Source organism: Magallana gigas, chromosome 6 (genome assembly GCF_963853765.1).
Source record: "Magallana gigas chromosome 6, xbMagGiga1.1, whole genome shotgun sequence".
Lineage (NCBI taxonomy): Eukaryota > Metazoa > Mollusca > Bivalvia > Ostreida > Ostreidae > Magallana > Magallana gigas.
Genome location: NC_088858.1, coordinates 1,320,477 through 1,342,343, shown reverse-complemented (window position 1 = coordinate 1,342,343; position 21,867 = coordinate 1,320,477). Strand labels below are relative to the sequence as shown.

General features: G+C 32.9%; 1 protein-coding gene across 3 annotated transcripts in view; it reads left to right on the top strand.

Annotated features, from left to right (window-relative positions):
• Positions 1 to 21,035, top strand: part of LOC105334155 (uncharacterized) — a 36,349-nt gene extending 15,314 nt beyond the window's left edge. For all 3 annotated transcript variants that reach the window (XM_066086984.1, XM_066086985.1, XM_066086986.1), the window contains exons 12-25: positions 8,371 to 8,499; positions 8,962 to 9,057; positions 10,044 to 10,133; positions 11,079 to 11,194; positions 11,278 to 11,373; positions 11,937 to 12,008; positions 12,155 to 12,262; positions 12,361 to 12,505; positions 12,971 to 13,114; positions 14,581 to 14,669; positions 14,923 to 14,993; positions 15,098 to 15,132; positions 18,793 to 18,959; positions 20,225 to 21,035. In XM_066086984.1, coding sequence (XP_065943056.1) covers positions 8,371 to 8,499; positions 8,962 to 9,057; positions 10,044 to 10,133; positions 11,079 to 11,194; positions 11,278 to 11,373; positions 11,937 to 12,008; positions 12,155 to 12,262; positions 12,361 to 12,505; positions 12,971 to 13,114; positions 14,581 to 14,669; positions 14,923 to 14,993; positions 15,098 to 15,132; positions 18,793 to 18,959 — 1,358 coding nt within the window. In that variant the 3' untranslated portion in view covers positions 20,225 to 21,035. The remainder of the gene's footprint in view (positions 1 to 8,370; positions 8,500 to 8,961; positions 9,058 to 10,043; positions 10,134 to 11,078; positions 11,195 to 11,277; positions 11,374 to 11,936; positions 12,009 to 12,154; positions 12,263 to 12,360; positions 12,506 to 12,970; positions 13,115 to 14,580; positions 14,670 to 14,922; positions 14,994 to 15,097; positions 15,133 to 18,792; positions 18,960 to 20,224) is intronic.
• Positions 21,036 to 21,867: the final 832 nt, after the last annotated feature.

The following is a 21,867-nucleotide window of genomic DNA, read 5'->3' as shown; positions in this document are numbered from 1 at the left end:
CCCGGGAGGATGTAATAAATGTGAAAATAAAGATACCATTGAGTAGTTAAAGAGCTAAATGCATACTACGCACTCACCATTCCTCACCCGGATTAGAATTTCCCTGATTTTGAGAATTTCTTTTTCATTTTGCTTGTAAATATTTTTTGAATGATGCTGCCGCGCCCCCTTTTAAAAAAAACGTTCCTGGAAATAAATTACTGTAAATATATAGTGAATAAAATAAATGTGAGCATTCATCCAAATGAGAGTAACTTACAACTGTTTCCTATTTTAAAAAAAAGATGTCCCCATTCGTTAGGTTTGCAAGATTTTGGTATTCATAATTCAGCAGATTTACAATAACTACTTAGAGTAATTTCCCCTGATTGTGACGTCAAAGTTCACGTCGGTCAAGTGTCGTCAGTCTCTTTGAAAAAAACCCTGAAAAAACCTAAGTGAAATATGCTGTTTTTTTTACTTAAAAAGCATGATATTCTTGAAATTACACAATTTATCTGTTTCTCAAAAGTTTTACTTTGATTCTCGCGAGAAGGAATCAAGTCTAGTGAGATCGTCCGACATTGATAAATTGCATTGTGGGTCGAAATTTACTGACGCCGAAAAATTCTGTGGGACGTGCAAGAAATCTATTGTGACGTCACTCGAGGGAACGACAACTCTGTTAGTCTTTTGTAATGGAATTATTTTATTTACAATGCATGATGTACATAGTCTTTTATCTTGTTCTCGTGAGAGTGTGAAATGGGAAACCATACTTACAGGGAATTACTGGGACGATTAAAACAAGGCATTACTGGTCCGATTTACTGACGCCAAAAAAATCCGTTGAATGAATGTGCATCTAGTCCGAATTTTCTATTCACACACGCCTTGTCGGTAGAGCTCGCTTCGCGCCGGCGCTGTGCGCCGGCGAGCTGCGCTCGCTATTAAATGAAAATCATACTTTATGATCTTGGATATTCATGGATTCTGTTTTGACACAATATCGTATATCATCTGTTAAAAAATTGTATGATAATCATGTGTTCATATGTTAATCAATACAATAATATAAAATTAAATATAGCATCCTATCATATTTACAACATATATCATATAATACAATAAAATACCATAATAAACAATGATGAGTTATGATATTGTAACGTATGATATGACATTGTATTGGTTATACGTTATTGTATTTGATCACATAATACAATATCATAATATATAAAACAATAAAGTATTATAGCGAGCGCAGCTCGCCGGCACGCAGCGCCCGCTCGAAGCGAGCTCTACCGGCAAGGCGTGTGTGAATAGAAAATTCGGACTATTTGCACATTCATTAAACGGATTGTTTTGGCGTCAGTAAATCGGACCAGTAATGCCTTGTTTTAATCGTCACAGTAGCTCTCTGTAATTATGGTTTCCCATTTCACACTCTCACGAGAACAAGATAAAAGACTATGTACATCATGCATTGTAAATATACTGCCGACACAACGCAATTACATAAGACTAACGGAGTTATCGTCCTTTTGAGTGACGTCACAATGGATTTCTTACACATTGATCCGACAGAATTTTGGTAGCTAAACACAGTTTCGTATAAAATCCAGGGGGTTTTTCTCTGGGGAAAAGCATGATGGGTAGGGATTTTCCTGCTATTTTTATGCGGTATACATGAAAATCAAATTTTTAAACTCTCAGTTACATAATATAGTGAATTATCTTTCGAATACATGAAAAAAGTATGTAGAAAAATTTTAAAAATTAATTTTGTGAGACTCTAAAATAAAGGGCGGTAACTCCAAAAACATCCCGATTTTACACATGCAGAATTTCATGAATTTTTTAGCGGGTAACATAGCTCTTTAAAAAGCTGGCGAATGTACCCTGAAAATACTATGAAATGATGCCTAAGGACTTGTTCTTGAAAATGTACAGAAATAAAACTGGCTGGTTTGGTTGCATTCTGCTTTTAGGGGGAGCCTAAAATGCATGGGTGTACTGCATTTAGAGGCATCCTTTTGTCCATTTTACGCATGTTTTGAGTGCCAAATAAATTCTAGCATTAAGTTACATGTGCATTATTTTTAAATATTTACAAAATTCACGATTTTATCTTTCTATTGATGTATAAATATATATGTAACATATTTTAACAATTTATTTTTATAGGGGTCAGTTTTGCTTGCCCCTCATCTGAAAACGTCCTTATAACGTTACATATAAAACTGTGTTTTGCACCCTTAAGGGAACACATAATATAACGTTGATCTGTTTTTATCTTACAAAATTGCTGCGTTAGCATTTTTGTTCAGTCAGTAGAGTTTTAGTTTGACCCTCAAGCATTAAATAAATGTAAAACATGCTTTGTGCATGTTTCATTTCTCACTTTATGACGTTGGGTATACGATTGTGTATTGTGACGTGTTGTTTTACATTGTGATGCATTAGCATTGTGACATTTTTAAGTGTGACGTCATGTCAACAAAGCCGCTCCGATCATGAGTTCATAACTTTTAGTTCCAATAATAGAATAGAGAGAATATGATACACTTAGTTTATGTGTATGTGTATTTAATTATGTGTTAAAATGAGTATCCGGTTATGGACTTTTGAGCCGCTCTATTAATTCAACAAAATTTCATATGAAATGATTACACATGTGTGCATAATTCAAATAGACAATTGTGTAAAGTATCCGAAATTGTTTTAGACGGGGGGGGGGGGGGTGTAATTATTTTTTTTTAAAAATGTGTTTGTCATCAGTATCAAATGCGCAGTACCATTGGTTATGTTCAATTCATTAAACAAAGTAGAATTAGTAAGTGGAAAGTCAGTTTTGAACTTTGAACTGCACAGTCGTGTTCGAAAGGTCTATCTTTGTATTTGACACATCCTACTTAAATGACAATATCTCGGCCATTTTTTCACTAAATTCAACTTTGCGTACACCAAAATGTTTGTAATATTCTCCTCTTTGCATCAAAGCATTAAAAAGTGGCATACAAAAATATTTTATTTCCTTTAAGGTAGCTAAACACAGTTTCGTATAAAATCCAGGGGGTTTTTCTCTGGGGAAAAGCATGATGGGTAGGGATTTTCCTGCTATTTTTATGCGGTATACATGAAAATCAAATTTTTAAACTCTCAGTTACATAATATAGTGAATTATCTTTCGAATACATGAAAAAAGTATGTAGAAAAATTTTAAAAATTAATTTTGTGAGACTCTAAAATAAAGGGCGGTAACTCCAAAAACATCCCGATTTTACACATGCAGAATTTCATGAATTTTTTAGCGGGTAACATAGCTCTTTAAAAAGCTGGCGAATGTACCCTGAAAATACTATGAAATGATGCCTAAGGACTTGTTCTTGAAAATGTACGGAAATAAAACTGGCTGGTTTGGTTGCATTCTGCTTTTAGGGGGAGCCTAAAATGCATGGGTGTACTGCATTTAGAGGCATCCTTTTGTCCATTTTCCGCATGTTTTGAGTGCCAAATAAATTCTAGCATTAAGTTACATGTGCATTATTTTTAAATATTTACAAAATTCACGATTTTATCTTTCTATTGATGTATAAATATATATGTAACATATTTTAACAATTTATTTTTATAGGGGTCAGTTTTGCTTGCCCCTCATCTGAAAACGTCCTTATAACGTTACATATAAAACTGTGTTTTGCACCCTTTTCGGCGTCAGTAAATTTCGACCCACAATGCAATTCCTCAATGTCGGACGATCTCACTAGACTGGATACCATCTCGCGAGAATCAAAGTAAAACTTTTGAGAAACAGATAAATTATGTAATTTCAAGAACAGAATGCTTTTAAGTAAACAAAACAGTATATTTCGGGGAGCTATTTTTTAGGATATTTTCAAAGAGACAGACGACACTTGATCGACGTGAACTTTGACGTCACAATAAGGGGAAATTACTCTAAGTAGTTATTGTAAATCTGCTGAAATATAAATACCAAAATCTTCTCAAAATCTTGCAGAGCTTACGAATGGGGACATTTCTTCAAAGATAGGAAACAGCTGTAACTTGCTCTCATTTGGATGAATGCTCACATTTATTTTATTCACTATACTTTCGGTAATTTCCAGGAACGTTTTTTTAAAAGGGGGCGTGGCAACATCATTCAAAAATTCTTCGCAAGCAAAAAGAAAAAGACATTTTCAAAATCAGGAAAATTCTAATCCGGGTGAAGAATTTGGAGTGCGTAGTATATGCCTTTAGCTCTTTGGCTGCTCAATATTGTCTTTATTTTCACTTCCATTTATTACATGCTCCCGGGGGATCCATTTTCCTTATATGATCAACAGGGGTTTTTTTTATACGTAAATTTGATTTTTTTTTAAACAGGGGAGGGGGGGGGGACTCTGTGATAAGTCAATTTTTTTAATGTAAGTTTAAGAAAAATGTCTGCTGCAAGAAAAGAGGAAATAAACTGTAATGTGCATTATGTTAAAATCTTTATTATTCAACAACATTTAAATTTATCCGAGATAAATTCTATATATAAATTGATAACAAAATCTTATGAATTGTGAATAATGAAAATTTACTGGAAAAAATAGGCATTTTTATTTCATTCTGCATTCAAATTCATTTACTTTACGTCGCTACTTTTATTTTTATTGTTTTATCATAATTCATTATTTTATCACATGCTGCGCTCGCCCCAACGGTCGCACCGTAAAACATATTACAATATCATAATATTACAATATCATATTACATAATACATCAAAACATTGAAACATATGATATTATATTGTATAATATAGTATGATTTTGTATCATTTTTGATACACAATATATGATATTGTATCATATGATACAATATAAGTTGATACAACATTGTATCATATCAAATTTTACAATATTATGTGATAAAGTAAAATATTATATAATACAATATTATATTATATATATTGTATCATATGATACAATTATATATTTTACAATATCATACAATACAATTGCATGTGATGTAATAATATATCATATTATAAACCAATATCATATTATACAATATCGTATGATACGATATTATATAATATAACAATATCATATTATACAATTTCATGTGATAAAATTCTATATTACGGTAACTCATATCATATTATACAATATCGTATGATACAATATTATCGAATATACAATATTGTATCATTGGATACAATATCATATTTTGCAATATCTTATGTAATAGTATCATGTGATAAAATGATGAAATTAATAATACAATATAATATCATACAATATTGTATTATAATATACAATACTATATATAACGATATCATGATACAATATCATAACATAAAATATCCAAAAAAATAAAATATCATATCGTATCATATAACTTTTTATAATATTACATATGATATTATATTGTATCATATTAAACAATATTGTATCATACCCTACAATACTATATCATAGGGATCATGTTATATAATTTATCAACAAACACATCTATCTATAGAGCAGGTTTGAGTGAGGTAGGAGATTTCTTTAGCATCCTTGATAATGGAGATCAGGCTCTGCATCTGAAGCAACCACTGCGTTTCATTTATAATTTAGTTAAATCAACTATGCATGCTATCATCTATAAAACATGTGACCTGTTCCAAAAAAACTAAACTTTATACAGCATCCGAAACCTATGGCTCAGATTCAGCATTCAAGCCTGTCAGGTGCATCAGTATACATAAGACGCATCTCCATGCAAGTTTGGTGAAGTGCAGACCAGTAATAACTAAGATATCATCATCAGAGGGCACTAGCAATTAAAACCTTAACCTGCTTCAGCATCCGCAATCTATGGCTCAGATTCAACATCCATGCCTGTCAGCTGCATCTGTATCATAAGACACACCATCCATTCAAGTTTGGTGAAGTTAGGACCTGTAATAACTAAGATATATTTTTTAGCATCCTTGATAATGGAGATCAAGCTCTGCATCTGAAGCTTCCTCTGTAATTCATTCATATTACAGTTTAATCAACTATGCAAGTTTGAAAAGTACTATTATCTATTAAACATGTGACCTGTTCCAAAAAACTTAACCATATCCAGCATCCGAAACCTATGGCTCAGACTCAGCATTCAAGCCTGTCAGGTGCATCAGTATCATAAGACGACCATCCATGGAAGTCTGGTGAAGTTAGGACAAGTAATAACTAAGATATATTCATCAGAAGGCACCTGTTTCAAAAACTTTAACCAGCTCTAAAAACCTTAACCTCCTCCAGCATCTGAAACTTTGGCTCAGATTCAGCATTCAAGCCTGTCTGGTGCATCAGTATCATAAGACGCACCATCCATGGAAGTCCGGTGAAGTAAGTGTAAGTAGTAACTAAGATATAATCATCAAAGGGGACCTGCAACAAAAAATTTAACCAGCTCTAAAAACCTTAACCTCCTTCAGCATCTGTAACCTATAGCTCAGATTCAGCACCCAAGCCTGCCTGGTGGATCAGTATCATAAGACTCACCATCCATCAAAGTTTGGTGAAGTACGGACCAGCAGTAACTTAGGTATTGCTATCAAAGGGCACCTGCAACAAAAACTTTAACCAGCTCTAAAAACCTTAACCTCCTCCAGCCTCCGAAACCTATGGCTCAGATTCAGCACTCAAGCCTGTCTGGTGCATCAGTATCTTAAGACTCACCATCAATGCAAGTTTGGTGAACTACGGACCAGCAGTAACTTAGATATTGCTATCAAAGGGCACCTGCAACAAAAACTTTAACCTGCTCCAAAAACCTAAACCTCCTCCAGCATCCGAAACCTATAGCTCAGATTCAGCACTCAAGCCTGTCTGGTGCATCAGTATCATAAGACACAACATCCATGCAAGTTTGGTGAAGTAAGGACCTGCAGTAACTTAGATATTGCTATCAATAGGCACCTGCAACATAAACTTTAACCTGGTCCAACAACCTTATCCTCCTCCAGCATCTGAAATTTAGGACTCAGATTCAGCATCCAAGTCTTTCAAGTCCATAAGTAGGTCCAGATGCATCATCCATGCAAGTTTGGTGAAGATAGGACAAGTAATAGCTTAAATACAGGACCTGCAACAAAAACTTTAACCAGGTCCGGACGCCGACGCCGAGTGTATAGCATAAGCTCCCCATGACTTCGTCTCGGTGAGCTAAAAACGAGTTCGAGTTTAGGCTTATGGTTTGATAATAGTTTCATATCTGTTTGAAACCAGTTGGGTGGTTTGAAGGTTTAACACTAAATGGAAAGTTGGTTTGGAAAAATGACTGCCATTGCACTCGCATACCTACTGGATTTGTTCTTGAAATTTAAAGAAGATAATTTTTGAACGTATCTGCATTTGCATGAAAGTCTTTATTTAAAAGTGCAGACAATTTTTTTCCTGGCAATACTCACATATCAGGTTATTCTGCGAACCCATTGCAAAATTTGCTTTTAACACCATATCAATATTTTGGGAAAGTAAATCCTGCTATGAAAAACCATATTAATATTCATTTTTCTACATGTATATCAATAGAGATCGTTCAATTCACTCAAGGCGTTTGAACAAGTTAAAAATGACACTGGTTTCAAGTGAAATATCCACTAATTACATGGTCTTAGCTCGAAAGCCAGACAAATCTTGCTGATTTCAAAGAGCCATAGTTGAATGGCCAGCAATGAAATAGACTTATTACATGCATTACAATGTGTACTAAAAGTATGTTATGAGAAGATCTTTCAATGAATTCTTTTTTTTTTCATTAACCACTTTGAAAGTTTTTCGTTTGCCTGTTGTAAGGGCAATTCTCAGTGTTTGTATTAATGGAATCGCTCTCTTCCACATTATTATTTTGGCCAGTATGTACTATCATAGATCCTTTGGGACTCATATGTTTAACGTTAGAACGATACCCATATGCCTCGCCGAGTTCATTCTTTGACACATGTGCCACAGTTGAGTATCAACAACTCTCTTTCGAACATCTCTCCGCCATCTTGAAAGGATTTCAAACCCCCGAAACCGCACTCGAAGGTGGTTTAAGGTTTCCTGGAAACTTGTTTTAGTTTAAAGCCAATAAATACAAAACATAGTTTAAAACTAGTTCAAAACCAGTTTTGCAAATAAATGAAAAGTTTGCAAAACCGAATTAAAACCTAAACTAGTTTTTTATCAATAAATTCGCCCTATAATTTTGGCAATGTTGTGCATGTATCAAGAAGGTTTCATAATTTCATGATTTCTGTAGAAGATCTAGAGGTTAAGCACATTGGCATAATCACAATAATTAACATGTATATGAGCTTAAAGGAAGTTGTCGATCATTCTATTTGGTGCATCTTATTAAACAAAATTCTTGAGTTACAGTAACTTTGGCACTGGATGATGCTGAGATCTCTGAGAAGTTCTGTACGGTACTGTGTGTTGATTTATCTCACAGCATGGCCGGTCAACCAATCAAAGACCAGGCCACACTTGCAGAAAGAATCATTCAAGGTAAACTCTCGCTTCTTATTAACAACTAGAACATTTTTAACAAGGCCTTGGACTTTTGGTAAGACGTAAGTAGCTATTTTTTGCGTCAAAATAAGTTAAAAATGACACTGGTTTCAAGCAAAATATACACAAATTGCGTAGTCTTAGCTCAAAAGCCAGACGAATCGTGTTCATTTCAAAAAGCCATGGCTCAGTGCCCAGCAATGAAATAGACATACCTATATCATATTGTTGCTATTTTACACAACTACCCAAAATCCAAGCTCTTGTTAAAATGGTTCTAAAGCTCCATTACAAGGAAACAATGTTATTTTTATACATGTCCTTTTCTCATATTATTTTAAGTCCATTAGAATTGGACTGAATGGCAAATTTAATTGAGAGATATACAAAGATAGAGAAAAACTGATTTCAGGGTGATTTGTAGCAGCTTATATCCCACTATTATATTTTAATTTTCAGATTGTTTGGGTCATATTGGCTTGGTCTCTATTGGTTCTGAGACGAAGGTGGAACAAGAACTGACAAAGGACAAAGACACAGCTTTAAAAGTCATTGGTAATTAGTTTAGCCTCCATTGAATCTGTCTACCCACACATCCATTTAACTTGTCTGAAATTAATTTTCTCTCCTCTCTGTCCAATATGGCTTAAACTTCACCCATAGACTAGAGTGCCTTTTGATATTTGGTGTGTAGTGAAATTGACCCAAGTTTCTAGATCAAAGATCATGATTGGTAAAAAACTATCTCTTTGTATCTAATGTTTTTCTGGCTTTTTTTAATGATTTTGAGATTTTACACTGATAAACAACAGTGTTGTTGATATATTTTCTCGCGAGATTTAAAAAATGCACGAAATCGAAACAAATCTCAGCAGCTTGATAGAATGAGTTCAACAGTCTGTTTATGGGATGTACGGACAAATAAAAGCGATATTAGTGGGCAGTTAAATCATCCTTTTATTAATTAGTTGAGAGTGAAACAATTGATTCAACTTCTTAATAAATATTTAGATTGAGCCGAGTTGGAGGCAGCGAATTTCCAGTTTTCATAATGGCCTCGGTTCCGACATTTTCCTGGCATGCAAAATGTTAAAAGCGTTAAAAAAGCTAGGAAAATATCAGATATTTCTTTCCAAAAATAAGTTTCTTTCCCCCTTTGCCCTATCTGGCTAATACATGTACCTCACTCAGAGTTGACATTGGTTAAGAGTCAGAGTACAAAGATCTTTTACCAAGTTACAAGGTATGAAGTTGTTGCAAAAAGTATCTCAAAGGTTAGTGTCAAAGGAGATCTATTCAATTTATTGTATACCCATGCCTCCTTTTTCTAATCTGGTTCATACCTCAATCAAAAAATTGTCTGCATAAAGTATTTGCAGTTACCTTGAACTAAGTTTCTAAGTGAAAGATTAAGGTAAAATCACAGTCGTTTACAAGTGCCTTTCATTTTGATATCTAGTTCCATATTCATTTATGTTAAAAAAAATCTATGCAAGAATTGTGTACATTTACAGGCATAGAGATATCTTTAACTATTGCAGGTCAATTACATGTTGAACCTTTTCAACAAAGCTCAAGTAGTCCAGTATTACAGGGACTATTCACAGCTCTGAAGCTCCTACAAGGCAGAGGTAAGGATCCAACTGTTCAATCATTGCAATGCTGGAAGACCTACACTAGTCCACACTTAAGGTTTGACGCTACGCCAAACTTTCATTTTATGGATTGTTAAAGTATCATTTCTGATGTTTTTTCTTTACATAAATATTTTTTTATTTAAAAATTTAAAACATCTTGTTGACATTATTGGACATGGTTTATTAGATATTTATATTATGCATTTATTCACATCAAATTTTAAACTCTACTGTGTGTTACTCGCAACCAAAACAGATTTCCCACTTTTTTGTAAAAAATACCAAAAATATCGTATAAAAAAATTAAAGGCATATATCCTTATTTGGCCAACGCAATCTTGCTTCAGAAATGATACTCTAACGATCCATAAAATAAAATGTTGGTGTAGCATTCCACCTTAATATGATACATTGGTGGTGTAACTGAAATAGTTGGAGTGTTGTGTCTTGATAGGTGTTTGATTGTTTCACTATATAATGGGTTATGTCCATGTGTGCAGGACTGGCAGTCAAGGACAGGTCATGGCCTCAAGGTCAACACAATGTGGAATTGTTTGTTTCATGTTTAATGAACTACATAAAGTGTAAATTTGATACAGAAGCATCATTAATTAATGTAATACATGTATACTCCAATAAAGGGTCCACAGATGGAATTTGAAATATTTTACTTGAATCACAGTTTTTTTTTCAGGTGAGAAATGTGGCCAATGAACCCCTCTGTCAAAGTAAAGTTAAACACCATTGGTTTTTGTTACATTTTAACACAGCAAAAAGAAAGTCACTAACCATTAGCCAACTTTTCTACTTAGCTTCTTAATTCCAAGTTTTCATTCATATTGTCAAAACTGAATGTTCCTACCTATGAGCTATTGATTGAGACATTGATGCATTGCCCATTCATTCACAGTATTCATACTTGTATACTTTCATTCACAGTAAGGCCCACAGCCTACGGTCTTCACCACACCATGTACCCAAAGGTTGTCATCATTTCCGATGGCCTCTTCAATGACTGCTCCCCAGACTTGGAAGGGAAACGGCCATGTCAGAAGGTAAGGGTAGTGTTTTGTATGCTTACTGATTTTAAGAATCATATGAAAATTTGTTTTATCACAACATGTTATTAAAATTACAGACAGACGAGTTGCTGACATCTGTCTTAGAGGTCATGGTTGCCATGGATATAAAAATGTCTATCTACTTTGTCCCAGTCGGAAAGAAACAGGATGGGGTTTGTTATATTTTTTATTTTTAACCATAAAGAACAAAATTTGTAATTTATTATCAATTATGTGGTTATGATTTCAAGGCAATTTTCTTTTTTAAGTTATGTACATTATTAAGCATTTTTAAGGATTTAATCCACTAAATTGTCAAAATCATTATGATTTTTAAGAAAAAAATTGTTATAGGGTATCATTCTCTTAAGGTGAAAATGCAGATAGAATATTTACTACTCTGCAATATTACTATAAAGTTATTGTAAGTGTTCACAAAAAAAACCTTTTTTGAACTATTAATAAAACTTAGTTTCCAAAATGATCATCCCTGCCTTTAAAACTTTTTTCATTTCTGGCCCCAAAAACTGAAAATATTTTGACGTACTTGTAGTTTTGATTATGTCCATAGTGACTTTTAAGCCACCTTCTCACTGATAAAATAAAATATTTTGACGTACTTGTAGTTTTGATTATGTCCATAGTGACTTTTAAGCCACCTTCTCACTGATAAAATAAAAAAAACCTGATATGCTTATTTACTTAAAATTGTTAATGGTTACTAAATCTGTCACAGACCCATGGATGGTTCAGTAAGCTGTCAGTTGTGGAGGATGTAGAAGTTCTTTCTGATTCTGAAGACAAAGAGGTAATGGTCTTTTTTATCACTCCAAAAAATAAAATTCTGCTGAAAAAGAATATTCATCAAATGTTGAACTTGATTTTAAACATTGAAAATGATTTTAAATAATAAAACTGCACATGTTATGCTTAAATGTCAATTGTACATGGCAGATGTCCATTGGGAGAGCAATGAATGTCATCATGTGGCCTCCTCATCCTGAGACCCCTTATAAGTCATGGCAGGCAGTGAAGGAAGAATTTACCCAGAACCATACTAGTGTAAGGAGTCAAATTAACCATAGTCAGTCTATTGTAACCACAGAAACAACACTAAAGTAAAGCAGATGAATCACCCACAAAACAATCTTGTGTTGCAGACTATGCTCAAGCAGATTAAATGGAACTTGGCTGAGTACTTCAAACATCCCCCTCCAATTGGAACTCGAGTCAAGATGGCTGAATTAAAGATAAACCAGACGGGAACAGTATTTTGTCACATTCAAGGTGGAAAAGGAGAACAACGTAAGTTGATCATTCATCAGAATTTGTCCCCCAATAAGTACATGTGCGTTCTAGTTAAATTTTTCAGTTATTCAATGACTTCTTGATTACAAAAGCATTTAAAATAGAAATAGATGAAAATATATTGGTGTCATCAATTCATAATTTTGAAACAAAGTAAAAGATTAAAAAATTCTACCAATTTTTTGCCTAAACTATACATGTATTTAATAGGTGATCAAAAAGTGTTTTTAAAATGCTTAGAATATATTTGAATGCAAGTCCTAGTGCAATCATTTACAAATTAGTTTGTTTTCATATTGTACATGTGTATGCTAGAGAAAGGGTAGGCATGGACATGTTGTTTCATCATTCATTGTAAAACATCTTTTAAAAGTTAATCTAAAGTTTCGTGACCAATTAAATTCCACTAATTAACACTGGTGTAAAGTATCAAAATATGTGAATATATATTTGTATTTTTAGCTGAAGAGGTGTTAATTGTCCAGGACAATACAGGGTATATTTTGACATACCTCTGGAGTTTTGATCAGGAAAATATTTTCTTTTATGAACCCTCTGAAGAATCCCATGCCTCAGAATTTCCTGTAGGAACACTGGTCCGCAAAGGTAAGTAATTAATTTATATATCAAATAGCATGATCACCATCTGCAATTTCTGCTGTGTAACTATTCAGTAACAGTTAAATACCAGTATATAGGCGCCAAAAATAACCCAATGTTGAGTCAAACTATCCAGAATGAGGGATACAGTCAATTAACTTTTTTCAAATATTACACAAGCTGTCTAATACCAGAAATGAATATGATCAAGTTTTTTTTATTGTGTTAAGTCAAGATAACCAGAATCTGTGAAAAATAATTAGATCTGATGTGTCTTGTCAAACAATTTATTGTCAATGATAAAAGACTTAAAATGAATTAATATTAAGTCTTTTTATTATCAGTGATAAAAGAAATTAAGTGGATTAATGTGTGAAGTCAAACTATTGAATGTCAGCAATAAAAGTGATAAAATAAATTCAACTCTTGAACTGTTTTAGAGTTAATGATGTCGACCAAAGAATATAGTAAAAATTCTAGCATCAGTGATAAAGATAATCCACTGAACCAGTGTGTGATGTCGAACTACTGAAATATCAGTGTTAACAGTAATCAAGTATACCAATGTGTGTAATCAAAATACCAAATATCAGCTAAAAAGATAATCACCTTAATCAATCATTTTATATAAAGATTATCAGGTAGACCCATGTGTAGTAAGACTATCTATATAGGGCAAGGTCATAGCAGTTTTTATCAAAAAACTCATGTCCAAACAACAACATATTTTCCCTTCGGCCAAAACAAGAACAGACTTTACCAGGAGACAGTCTGCAGATAAGGGGTTTTCAATGACCTTGAATAATTTTTTTAAGCCAAATGTCTTGGTCAAAGCAGACCTCTTTGTAAAATCATTGTCCAGATCCTAGTTTTTAACCGGGTTTTCCAACGGAAAAATCCGGTTATTAAAATGGTGAAAATGGCGGGCGGGCGGCTGCCAAAAGGGTACCCTTATTGTACGGATAACTCCTCCTACAGTTTTTAAGATAGGAAACTGTTCTTTTGCAGATCAATTGTATATATATCAGAGGTGTGCATATTGCTAGGATTTTGATTTTCGATAATGTATGACAAAAATACCAGCTTTTGAACTTAGTCATTTTTTGGCAAAATATTGCATAAAGGGTACCCTTTCACCTTATCCATTTCACTGGATACGGGTTGACATGGATTATGGATACAGTTCACATTAAAGAAAACCCGGTTTTCTGTCACATTGACAGCTTTTCACTTGTCTATCTTTTGCCATATCTTCCTTATACAATTTAAATAGAGTGCTTATTGATAAAAGATTTGCAATGATTTTTGAATCCAAGGTTAAGGTCAAAGCAAGTCCTATTAAATGCTTTTTATCCTTAGCTAATGTCCATTATCAAAGCAAGGCCCTTTTAGAAGGTGCCCATCTCAATGATGTCATTATTTATGTCATTTCAAAAATAAAAAGTGAAGTCAATAATCAGTATATATTTCAGTTGGAGCAAGGAGTTATGATGACCTTGGTGTGGTGTTTTCTACAGTTAGTGCATTACCGCTCTCTCCAAAAGAGCATGACCCCTTGATGGTAGAATCAATTTGATGTTAAACAAGGCTCCTCTGAACAGGGCCCTATATTGATGAATTTTAAGATAACTTTTTAGTGAAAATTTCTGATTTGTTTATATATTTTCAATGATTACAATTGTCTTGAATGATAATGCAATCTACACTGTATTCCTTTATTTATCAAATGGGGATTTTAAAAAAACATATCATCAAATAAGTTTAATTCTTTTTACATGAAATATATTGACTAATATTGTACTTTTACCCAATAGGTTTCTTGGCGGTCAACGCTTTCCATTGGAGATCGCAGCTATGTTCTTAATGAATTTAAAGTAACCCATGCGTGAGTACCATGTCAATAATGGACACAGATTTTAGTTTATATTGTTTCAGAACATTTACACATAGTTTTGTATTCTTGCTTTGACAATTCTTTACTTATTTCAGAGAATCCCCCCTTTTAGATCTAACAGGATTGATAGGTAAAAATTTTGAGTTAATTCGTTTTCTATGGTACATGTATTAGATTTCTCATGGTCTGTAATTTTATTGACTTTAAATTTTAAGCGTGATTTGTTATATTCCCTCAGGTTTGTTCCCATTTTGCACACATTTGAAAATTAGGTATCGAAAAAATGTGTGCAAAACAGGAATTTGACCAGCTGAGATAATTGCTTAATTGCTATAGTCTATATCACAATTCCTGCAAGGGCAATTGACAATAGAATTAATAAAACAGATCTACTCGCAATTGAAATTAACATGTATTTTATGTTACAATATAACTTGCATAAAAGCACATTTACATAATAATTGACATCCATATTCATGAATTTGATTTCAAACATCAATTTGGTCATGAACAATTTCATTATTTTTTTTTAAACAAGAAAGATTATTGCAAAAATGGTGAATATGTAGCGCCTTTGTTTAACTTACTGCCTATAGGAAGTACATATACATGCTTAAAGTTTGAAGAGAAAATATCATATGTTAATATTTAATTATTTTTTTTGCTGGCATAAATAGAAGAAATGCGTCTAGTGAAAACACTGCTAAATAATTTTCATTTATGTTGTGTTATATCTTGAATAATCGAAGAAAATATACAAACTGTATGATGATAAATAGGCAATTTATATGCATGCTTCAAAAACTGTAAAGATTATTTCACAAAACCTATCAAATGTAGATCTAATTCATGCATTTTCAACCTTTTTCAGTTTGAGGTATATCGCATCAATATTAAAATATTATTTTTGTCAGATTTTTTTATGTATTTAACCTCTGATTTGAAAATCTAGAAAGTGACCCGCCATATACTAATGCAGTGATGTCATAAGAACTACTGTCAATGTCACTACTTCAAAGATTAAAATATTTGGTGATTAAGATCTTTTTTCTTTCATAATATTCTTTCTGTTGATACCAAACAATCAATTATAAACATGCGTTTTACATAATTTGCAACTCAATAGTAAAAAGAGACGCGGAGTACCCCATATGACTGTCTATGTAGTTTTCCCCTTCATCATATAATTATTCATTGAATCAGCTTCCAATTGACTTTGGACCAGCAATTTTTCCTAATTCATTTGGTTTTATATTTAAGGTAAATGGATCTTTGACCGAAAGCAGACTATAAATGCTATCAAAACACAAATCACACCTATTGTTCTAAACCCAATTATCAAATGTGTGCAAAACGGGAACACACCTTCCCTCAGACAAAGTTTGGGAGTATATTATATCACCATGCCCATCTATCTTCAGACACTCTCAAACTTGAGAATTTATACATTTGTTGAACCTCATCTGGAAAGTGCACATACAATAATTTTCATTACAGTAACGGTAAATCAACATTTAAAGCAATATGAGCTGCATATTTTTGTCCCCCGCCGCAACGCGGAGCGGGGACATAGAAATGCCGGGCGTCCGTCCGTGTGTCCTTGGGTCCGTGGGTCCGTGCGTCCGTGGATCCGTGCGTCCGTCCGTCACACTTTTTTGTAAGCGCTCTCATGCCTACAAATTTTGACGGATTTTCATTAAATTTATACCAAATGTTTATAACACTATTACCTTGGTCAAGTTCGAAAATCAGCATTGGTCGATACTTTTTGTTGGAGTTATGGGACTTAGACTGCAATAATGACTCTGTTTTATCCAAAAATTGACCTTGTAAGCGCTCTCATGCCTACGAATTTTGACAGATTTTCATTAAATTTATACCAAATGTTTATACCACTATTACCTTGGTCAAGTTCGAAAATCAGCGTTAGTCGATACTTTTTGTTGGCGTTATGGGACTTTGACCACAATCATGACTCCGTTTTATCAAAAAATTGACCTTGTAAGCGCTCTCATGCCTACAAATTTTGACGGATTTTCATTAAATTTATACCAAATGTTTATACCACTATTACCTTGGTCAAGTTCGAAAATCAGCGTTAGTCGATACTTTATGTTGGCGTTATGGGACTTTGACCGCAATCATGACTCCGTTTTATCCAAAAATTGACCTTGTAAGCGCTCTCATGCCTACAAATTTTGACGGATTTTCATTAAATTTATACCAAATGTTTATACCACTATTACCTTGGTCAAGTTCGAAAATCAGCGTTAGTCGATACTTTATGTTGGCGTTATGGGACTTTGACCACAATCATGACTCCGTTTTATCAAAAAATTGACCTTGTAAGCGCTCTCATGCCTACAAATTTTGACGGATTTTCATTAAATTTATACCAAATGTTTATACCACTATTACCTTGGTCAAGTTCGAAAATCAGCGTTAGTCGATACTTTATGTTGGCGTTATGGGACTTTGACCGCAATCATGACTCCGTTTTATCCAAAAATTGACCTCGTAAGCGCTCTCATGCCTACAAATTTTGACGGATTTTCATTAAATTTATACCAAATGTTTATACCACTATTACCTTGGTCAAGTTCGAAAATTAGCGTTAGTCGATACTTAATGTTGGCGTTATGGGACTTTGACCACAATAATGACTCCGTTTTATCCAAAAATGACCTTGTAAGCGCGCTCATGCCTACAAATTTTGACAGATTTTCATTAAATTTATACCAAATGTTTATACCACTATTACCTTGGTCAAGTTCGAAAATTAGCGTTAGTCGATACTTTTTGTTGGCGTTATGGGACTTTGACCACAATAATGACTCCGTTTTATCCAAAAATGACCTTGTAAGCGCGCTCATGCCTACAAATTTTGACAGATTTTCATTAAATTTATACCAAATGTTTATACCACTAATACCTTGGTCAAGTTCCTAAATCAGCCTTGGTCGATAGACTCGATACTAGTATACTGCTTGACCGGCGGGGGACCCTGGAATTCTATTCTTGTAGAAGTTCATTTTGCTGTCAAAACATGCTTTTTATGATAATTTTTATTTTCATCAACTGAGAGGGAAAGGGGAATATTGTCATTTTATGCATACTGTTTCTTAGAATCAAGTCAACATATTGAGTAGGAAAGTCAATTTGATTTTATTCTGATTTAATTTAGAGAAGTAAAATAAATATTTGATTAATAATTTTAAAATTACATCGTCTTTTATTCATAATTGTCAAAAAATAATTTTAATTCCTTAAATTAGGGAAATTCACATTTGCCCTATTTAACACTTGAAACGAGTCATGCTCGGATGTTAGTCCCATTAAGACATTTCCAGGAAAAGAAATTACCGTAAAACTGTTTGCTGTTAAAGGATGAATGGTGACATTAAATCCTGTTTCTAAGACAACTATGGAGATCATAGCAGACCTCTGTGTAAAAAGTCTTGCCCTGATTTCATTTTTTGCCTCTTAGCCCTACCGGTACCTCCTTTATACTACACACATAGTGTGGCTTTTGGATAAAGGATGTGCAGAAATCTAGAACTTGCTAGTCAGAAAGCAAGAGACTAAAGTGAAAGCCCTTTTATCCATTCCATCCTTTTATCCTTCATTAAAGTGGGACACTTTGAAATGGTCACCATTGGTCTTAATGATGTCTACTTGAATAACACTTGAGAGGTTTTACTTTTTATAAATGAAGACATCACACTTAAAGTTTAAACATGTTAAATTGTAAAAAAAAAAGTAAGTTTATTCCATCTATATTGTCATTTAGCTTCAAAGACTGTGGCATTGCCTTTTTCTCATGATGTGAGAAAAAGTAAAGAGCTAGGAGAGAAAAGCCATTCAAGGAGCAGGGCATTCCAATCCTTAGAGCAAAAAGGTAGTGGAGAGAGGAAGGGGGGCCAACAGAAGCAGGGCAGGGCTGGTATATTTTTTTAGGTATGTAAACATTCTCAGTCATTGAATTTATTAATAATTCTAAAGATATAGCTACATCATTATTTTATTGTTCGATGAAAACAAGATGTCCTCTCTCATACGAAAAAGTTTTTTTTTAAAACAGGTTGGTTAAATGATATGGATTCAATCTTTATATTGTGATATTTGGTGTTAATATTTGAGTGTATATTGAGTGAGTTATCTGAGGGTTAAATTTTCTGTGTTTTCAGGTTAAAATTAAATAAGACATAATTCCATAGTGAAGTAACTTGGTACATTGTTTAACTTATTTTAAGTTTTTACCGTCTATAGACTAAATGCTTTATGACATATAACCACTAACCAAAACTATTACGCAACAATGAAAGTGATGAATCAAAGTATTGAGGGTATTTAAAGCTGGGCAGTTTGATATTTGATAAGGTGAAGCAATAGTTTAACCAAGTATTGATCCAGAGTTAAGCGATGAAACGAAATATGTAATGGCAACAATGATTAGTACTATGAAAGAAATATATCCATTTCAAGAAAATGAATAGATTGTGTAAAATAGGGAATTCGTCCTCTGGTTCTCTGTACGTTTATATTAAATTCATTACGGAAAATATCAGTGATAATGTAATGAAGATATGCATATCCGATGATACAGACTACATTTCATAGTAAAAATCCTCTATATAATTTTCTCAAGAAACCAATTTTGTGATTGGCAGTTGTAGACATTACTGTTACCCTATATCGTTTCCATAAAATGCAGTTCATGGTGGTAAATTGTAATGTTAATTACTATTTTAATTAAACATAACAAAAATTCCTTCTCAGGGATAATTGGATCCCGCTATCTTATATGTAAAATGCAGTTAACGGTGGTAAATTTACATGTTAATTACATTTTTAATGATGCATAATAAAAAATTGTACTCTTGGGATAATTGGATCCCATTTTCTTTTATGTAAAATGCAGTTAATGGTGGTAAATACATTTTAATAACTGCATGTTTTAATTAAGCATAAAAAATATTTCTACTTGTGGGATAAAGCGATCCCCTTATCTTTTATGTAAAACCAATTTTAAAAATGATTAATTTTAAATGTAACTTTATACTTGAGTTCAAACACTTGTTTTTTTAAATCATATATGCAGATCATAACTGTTAGAAAATAAATTTAATGTATGTATTCCAAACAAATTGAAAACAAGCTTCCTATCACATGGTCAATGATATTGTGTAAAACCAATTTGATTTTCCTTGAATATTTTACAGGAAACTTCAGAGGAAAATCGTTTCATCAAAACCTTGGACTGCAGAAGAAATATTCAATTAATATCTCAGGTTTTTTGGGAGTTGATTTTAAATCAACTCTCCTATGCTGTAACTTAGGCAAACTGAAAGTGAAACAGTGTTTGGACCTAAGCACAAACTATCACCGCTGAAAACATTTAGTCCTTAAAAATAATCAACATATTATAAAACATTGTTTTCCAAGGAAACTTATTTATAGACGCCTTGTAAATGGTCAAATTTTAAATGGTACGAACAGTTTAGATATTTTTTGTAGTCGTACATTGTATGTATTCCTACGCCAGAGTTCAATATATTCGTAAATCTCCGACAAGCAGAGTCTCTTTTGCATATCGTAGATTAACGGAGACAGCCGAGCGTCTGGTTGAACGAGACTAGAGTTCAATATTAGTTGGATCCATACTTTTTCTTTGAAATATCGATTACTGATACGTAGTTTAATGGAATTAATTCTTTGAATATTACACAACATGATTCAAATGGGGTTTTTGCGAAAGTCTTGTTGGAGAATAAATCATATTATTAAAAAAATGTGCATAATTCAAATACATATAGGAAATTACTTGCCATGCAAAATAATATATCATTGATTTTTAAATAAATAATAATCGATAAAATCAACTCCCGTCAGTTTCTCTTGTTCTTTGATTTATTTATGTATTTGTAATTGTAATTCATGTATCTAAAATTTTTAGAGTTGTTTCAGTGATTGTTTGTATATTTTTAATTAGAGAACGTATTGTAATGAATGGTAATAAACTTCAATTTGTGACTGTGACTTCGTTTTATTTATTATTTTAGCAGGTTTCAGGAAACCTGCTGTAAGAGTCAATTCATCACCGCTCGCATTTCTGTATAATAATCATTTTGTTTAAAAAAAAAACAGTTTTATCCGCACGGTTTTATTCAGTGTAAAATCATTACTTTTCCTATTTCAAAAGTGAATCATTTTTACATGGTTTACATATTTGATATTTTGCGAATTTGCACTAATGCGTAACTTAGAAACTACTAGCTTGCTTGGCATATTGTGCACAACCAACTAACAACACCCCCCTTCCCCCTCACACACACACACTGATCATTAAGTCTTACTTGGCAGTGGAAAATTAAAAAAATTTATCAAACTTTACAATCTTTATGCCTTTATCTAAATAAAAAGTAAGTAAACTATAGAGAAGAGTTCAATTTAGCCTAGTATAATCGTTAAATTAATAGATCTTAGAACATGCATGTTGACTATTGGCGCTTTGAAGATCCTGAATTCGTAATTGTTCCAACGTTATGTTTGAAAACGATTGGTTACACTGACAAGCAAACAACTCGTGGAACACTGTCAAATGAAAAAATGCATCAGAAAAGTTCCAAATTTTAATATTTTTTTTAATTACATGTAGTATTTTTTAAAAAATAAAGTTTCATTGATAGTACATTTTTTGCTAGAAAATATATTACAATATTAATAAACTATGGTCTATGAATATGACCCATTTTTATTTAGTTTTACATCAGGTTTGGGGCATCAAAGCTGTTTAAAGAAACAGCACCGCACGTATCTTAGTATCTTAATTTCTTCTCAAGAATACCACACTGTAATATGCACG